The sequence below is a fragment of the Notolabrus celidotus genome, chromosome 21, assembly GCF_009762535.1.
Source record: "Notolabrus celidotus isolate fNotCel1 chromosome 21, fNotCel1.pri, whole genome shotgun sequence".
NCBI lineage: Eukaryota > Metazoa > Chordata > Actinopteri > Labriformes > Labridae > Notolabrus > Notolabrus celidotus.
Window position 1 is genome coordinate 4964420 of NC_048292.1, and position 6668 is coordinate 4971087.

Below are 6668 nucleotides of genomic sequence, written 5' to 3' on the forward strand. Positions count from 1 at the left end.
TGGTATCGCGCCAATGTTACAGGCGGAACACATGCATGTGGCACTTGGTTCCAGTCCCTTAGAGCGCTAAGGGACTCATGTTGAGTGTAAACAGCCAAACAGCTGCTGTCAGTCTGCATGTTGATCTAGCACACAGTAGTATATATGTCTAGTATATAGGGATGCACTGATGTTTTGCCAGTTTGTTCTCAGCCGGTCCTCGCCCTTCTCAGTCTCTTTTGTCAGGGTTGAATGTGTCCCTCTGACAACACCCTTGGCCCCAGCCTGGCTCCCCCAGTAAAACTGGTCTAGAACTGCCACTGGCTCATTGGTACAATGTGTCTTGTTTTTCCTTTTAAAGAATATCACAGAGTTGTTTTTTTTTTTACTTATACTCACTTATTTAATTGGACGGATTAAAGACCAGTAATGTTCTTCATAAGGATACTCTAAGAAGTTTTCTTCAATTACAGTGTGCCATGAAATTAACGATTAGTAAATCTATAAGATTGAACACACCAGCCAAATGCTTCCAGGTTTAATACCCATCTTTTTTAACATTTAATAAAGAATAAGCGTCACAAATTTAACTCCTTACAAAGAATGTCTTGTGATAGATGGTACATAAGACAGTGAGGTTAATCCTTCAGATGAATCAGCGTATTACTTTGTGTCATTACACCCCAGACATTAACTCCAGCAGGTTTAAAAAGCAATATCATACAAATATGTTGTAAATAGAGTTTATTCAACTGTGTTTGTTCTCCTCACAGTAAAACCAGAGCAGTTACTGAGTCAAAATGCCACAAAAGAAATCACCATGAAACCAAAAAAATGACCTAAACAAAAAAAAAGTGATATTCTATTAACACAACCTGACCTGCTGCCAAGTAGACTTCGTATCGCTAAAAACATGTGTCAAACATGGTAAACAACAACAACGTAACAATGAAAGCACCTTAACTGCAAAAGCTGTAGTTTATTATCAAAGAATGGTACCATTGGTTGCATGCAGGTAATGCAGATGTTGTATACAAATCGCGAAAGCGCATGACAGTGGACAGCTAGGAGTTACATAAAGACACAATTTGACTCATGAAAATGTGATCCTTTCAGCTGGAGGTTCCTGATACCAATGACTTTTAACCATGTGTGATTTATTTCACTCTTCAACATCAAGAATTTCGACTCCAACTCATGAAACTTGAACGATATGTACGAGACACATCAGGGATGTTGGGGATGAAATGCACACATGGATAATTAGCATTGCTATTTTCATTAATACCTCTTTGATTCAGTCAAGATGTAAAAAACACGACTCCTCTGTAACTGGTTTTTTTTTTGTACATTTGTGAAAAATGTCTTACATAATTTATTTCACACTGAACTCTGGGTATGCAAGTCAGTATATGCTGGTCCCTTGCACAGCAATGGATTAATAATTGTTCCCACATTATTCGCAAAACACTGGAACATACAAGACAGACAACAAAACAACACCACGAGTGGATTAAGACATTGAAGCGGTTGTTTTACTCCATTGTGGGTGCACTCAACGTCAGGATATACAAGTTTGGAATGTATTAGTGTGTGTTTTCAATCAACGTGTATGGATTAATTTGAATCCATATCACATTTAATTGGTAATTTTTAAAGCTCCTGTGAGGAACTTTCTGTTTGTGTTGACTTTGGCGCCCCCCTGTGGACTAAGTGATCTTGCTTATTTTGTCCTGTACATGTGTAAATTATGTTATCTCCTCCTGCTTTCAACTAACAGTCAACTATTTCACTCATTAAGAATATTTACTGCAGAAGAAGGGTTTTTATTTGATGCACTGTCAATCACCTCATCTGACACCTACCCCCTCACAGCGATTTCAGGCTTCAAAATAACAAAACAGAAATGATAAATTCCTTTTCTAACAATCTTGTTTGCTTTTCCAGGTCATAAAAAGCCATCACTGTTAATTTCAGTCCATTTCATGACCACTTAAAAACTCCTCACAGGAGTTTTGAGGTTTTTTCATCATTTTATATATTTTTTCTTAATGTTTCTTCAAGCAATTACATTTGTTGCTTCATAAATCACTCTGATTTCATGTTGTGCAAAGTACACCTGCAAAAATATCACCAGCTTGTTTTCTGGCGTCTCTAAAATTTCCTCAGCTCTATCTTTATTTTTAACATTTAAGCAATTAATGAAGGTGCCAATGTAGTACCCCAGATTATTATTTTTTTATGTGCGCGAAAATGTGAGTACCGTGAAAGGAGGGATACTACGACACTAAAGTCCAGAAGGCATTGCGATGAGCTGTGCCATGGTAGCAGACAAAGAGGGGGTTACTGAAAGGCTGCAGGATGGAGGGGAGTTTCTTATTCGAACATGACATCTGAGGCTTGGCGTAGGCAGTTGGATGTATCATGAGGCATGCTGCTTTGTGTGATGTTGTTGGCGTCCAGACGCAGATGCTTCAGATGGGAGTAGTTGATGGGTCCGACGAACTTGCAGAAACTTGCCAGGTCAAACTCTGCAAAGAATGAAAAACAGAGACAGAGTTATGGAAGTTTGAAGAGAAATAAACAGCACATTTTTTTTCCATTGTTTAAATAGAACTGAAGATCAAGGGCCTGTGTCCACTAACAGCATTTTTGCACTGGGAGGTAAAGTTACTGTTGATGGGTTACCAAAGTGCCTCACAGCACTTCCTCTCCCCTCAGTAGTGACCTTTGAGTCTCTTATGAATTGCTCTGTTTCCTTAAATCCATGAATACTACAAAGAAAATGGGTAAAGAATAATCTCTTGGCAATAGCAGCAGCTCCCGCCTCTCCTTGATTCTGATTGGTCAGTTAGTGAGATGTGACATTAATGAGAGCGGTGGTTGAACATTAAACAGCTGATGTCTTTTTGTGTAGAGGATGCTGAGTGCTCAAAATGCTGAATTGAATTTCAGTGATTGCGTTGCATATAAAAATTGGAAAACAATGCTATGAGTGGACACAGGCCCTAAACCAGACCATTTGACCACTAGAGTGCTACAGAGAAGGTTTTTTTTGGGGCACTCTTTTGCAAGTTATCTATCCTGCTAAGTGGTAGCGGATAGCGATGAGCCTGCAAAGGCACTAGGAAGGAGACTGCAAGCTAGTTAGCATTACCAAGACCTAATTTCAAATATATAGAAAGAAAGAAGTGCAAATATTCTTTCAGAAAGTAAACACATTCAATTGTTTTGTTACAACTAAGAAAGATACACATTTTGTTTTGGCATGATGTGCTAAATCCATGCTTATGTACCCGAACTAGACCCATATAGGACCCCCAATTGGACGCCTGCTTATTTTTTCATAGGCCCTCACAAGACTGAGCCCTGATTGGATGTTGAAGGGTCCTCATTGGCGCCATGTGTCTAGAACTGAACTCTAGACCCATCTCTAGCTCATGTTTGTGCCTACCTAGGTCCCAACACCAACCCATGTAAAGTCTAGTCTGAGTCTGTGTCCAGTTGAAGCCAGTTAAACTTGTGTAAGCCCAACTTGAATCTCTTGGTTTGGGTACATACATCCCTTAAAGAAACCTAAGATGTAGGACTGATCAGTGCTTTTACAGCAGTGTCATTAAGGACTAAAATGACTGCTAGTTGTAACTCACTGTTGATCTCGTTGGCCTGGAGGTAGAGTTGCTCCAGCTGCTCATTGATCTCAGGGATGGACTGCAGTTTGTTGAAAGACAGGTCCAGTTCCACCAGTGACGTCACATTGAACACCCCAGCAGGGAGTCCAGAGTCAACCAGCTTGTTGTTGGAGACCCTGAGGTACTTCAAAGCGGGCAGCTTGTTCAGGTACCCTGCTCCGACGCTGTCGATTTCGTTGTAATCAGCATAGAGGATTTCCAGTGAACTCGGGACTCCGGCTGGAAGCTTCTTCAGCTTGTTGTTGCTCACGTCCAGGGACAGCAGCTTCTTCGGCCCTTTGAAGGCCCCAGCAATGGCGTCGGATGTTAGCTGATTGTGCTGCAGGTTGATGGAGGTCAGATTCTCCTTGTCAGACAGGAGTCCTGAGGGGAACTTGGACATCTTGTTCTGCATGATCTTCAGCTCTTCAAGGGCCTTTGAGGGAGGTATGACTGGCTCCGTCAGCTCGTTCTTGCTGAAGAAGAGCTTCTCCAGGGCTGTGAGTTTGTCAATTGTGCCCTTTTCTATCTTATCATTGGTGATCTTGTTATTGTCTAGGATCAGCCAGCGAAGTGTGTCAGTTACATTGTCGAACACGCCCGCTTTGATCCCTTCTAGTTGGTTGTTGTGGAGGTACAAGTACTTGATCCCAGTTGGGACAAAAGGAACAGTCTTAAGCTTGCGGCTGTCGCAGTACATGGCACTGGGGAAGTTTATTGGGCAGTCACATTCTTGATCACAGTTGGGCCCAGAGGGTCCTAGCATGGATGCAGGCTGGTAGTCGTAGTCATCATACTGGCACAGCGCCACACTGACCAATGTGGCCAGGAGGGGTAGACGGAGAGGAAACATGGCTTCTGGAAACCCAAGAAATAAAGAAGGAGAAAAAGAAGGAAGGAATTAGAACAAGTTGAAAATGACAGATGAGTAGATTTGTTTAATTCAAACTGTTGTCAGTGTTGGGATTCAGATCTGACTAACCAAGCACCAAAGAGATTAAAAAATAAACTATATTACCAAACTAGAAGCTTCAAACTTCTTTGTACTGAAGCTTTTATAAAGTTCCCTCCCCCGCTACAGACACCAAGTCACCACACCCATCCCCTCAGACCGATACAGAGTGTTATATAATCGGTCAAGAGTTCACGTCAGCTGATTGGGAACCAGCTGGTTTCCTTGATTCAATTATCTCTGGCGTCCTGCCGTAACAGCTGCAGCCTGGACCAAAACTGTCTTTCTCTGAGCTCCACTTCATCTCCAAACTTGATAAAACTCCTGCAGCAGAGTTAACTATGATTCAACACAGATGTTCTCAAAGTGCACAATAAATGCACAAGAGACAATCTACAACATATACAAAACAAAATGACCCACAAAACACTTGAAAATGTCATTCTTGCTTTTTGTGCTCCTGAGTGAACACGTCTAAAAAGGATCTGAATGCAGATATGTAATTAGTTGGGATCATGACTGTGCAAAATCAACCCTGCACACAATGCAAAACCAGAGTGATTGATTCCAGAGCCATAAAAAAATGCAGACAGAAACTGGATCCAAGAGTAACAGATTGCCTTCCAAAGACCAAAGTCAAAGGAAGGAGTCTAAAACTGGTCTTAAAGACGCTACACATGTAAGATCTCAGCTAATAAAGCTGCTGGATATCCTAAACCAGTATGCAAACAATCAAACTTCCAACATTTTTTTGCTTCATGCATTGTTCTCCTTCTCTTCTATGTTGCAACACTAGCTGCTGCACAAAAGCCATGCAGAGACAGCTCATAATCCCATCCGGAAAACAGAAATAAAGAAGAATAACCAAACACAAATCCATGCCTCCATGTGCAAGCTTACCTGAGCTTCTCTCTCTTTGTGTGCGTGGGGTGGAAGGCCAGTAGGTAAGAACAGTGTGGTGTTCAAAAACTGGGAAGTCTCTGGAGAGAAACACAGAAGGAAAGAAGGAGAGAGGGGGAGGAGAGAGAAAAGGGTAGATGGAGAATCAGAGAGGGAAAAAAGGAGGAAGGAGGAGGGGAAGCTTCTTCAGCAGACCGGAGTCAGGTTGTCATAAAAACTTAAAGGTGTCATCATCGTAATGTTTGTGGGAGCATCCTCCAAAATATTGACTTAACTGACGGAGAGCAGGTGCAAAACATGCAGGAGAGTCAACCATGAAAAGAGTGATACTGTAAAATTAACCTACCTGAGTATCACCTCTACAGAGCAGCTGGATGCTGATAATAGTCCTCTTAAAACACCAATGCAAAGTGTGTGCAAGCAACAACTCAAGTACAAGTTAAGTAGGCTGTTGGTGGAAAATTTTTCAGGAGCTATGTGTGGAAAAATGTGAAAATGATCTCTGGCAGCGTTTTAACCCAGACGCCGGTTCTGAAGACGAATAAATGCACCTCTGGAGCCGCGAATAAAGCTTTGGAAAATCTGACAGAAAGGTTATGAGACGACCAGAAGAGACTTGCATAACAGTTGACGCAAACATTTCTTCTACTCTGTTTTTCAGCAGAGGAATGGCACTGCGACTATAGGTGAGCGCAGATCCAATTGAAGCCAGATGTCTGTTCTATAAATTATACTACATCTCATTCTTTTCCTCCTCTCCTCAGTAACCCTCTGTGTGCAAACTTGGCAGGTAAAACAGAGGCTAATGTACAAAATGAAGCAAAGATGGTGTTCCACTTATTGATAGGTGCAGCTGAGGTAGGGACTGGGGGGTGGTGGGTGTGGGGGTGGAGTGGGTGGTAGAGGGGCCAAATGTTTCTCCATTTGGTGGTGGACGTCCATCACAACAAGTCAGCGTGCCGGGAATTGACGTCTGGATTCAATCGGTCGCGGTGCGGTCTGTTCCTCCACTCACATACCGCTCTAAAAGGCGATCTCTGAGGTTTGTCTCATGCAAGGAAAACTTTCAGACGTGATCAGAGGATATTTTAAAAGCAAGTTTCTTATAATGACAATTAATGAAGCATAAAAACAGAGTTATGTGTTGCTTTTTTCACTTTAAAAGA

General features: G+C 41.9%; 1 protein-coding gene across 1 annotated transcript; it reads right to left on the reverse strand.

The window, feature by feature from the left end:
* Positions 1 to 509: 509 nt before the first annotated feature.
* lum (lumican) lies at positions 510 to 5882 on the reverse strand. The gene is made up of 4 exons (XM_034672989.1): positions 5849 to 5882; positions 5503 to 5582; positions 3630 to 4508; positions 510 to 2510 (listed from the first exon to the last, which is right to left on the reverse strand). Exons 3-4 carry the CDS (start codon positions 4501 to 4503, stop codon positions 2356 to 2358), a joined length of 1029 nt encoding a protein of 342 aa, XP_034528880.1. The 5' UTR covers positions 4504 to 4508; positions 5503 to 5582; positions 5849 to 5882; the 3' UTR covers positions 510 to 2355.
* Between the last annotated feature and the right edge of the window lie 786 nt (positions 5883 to 6668).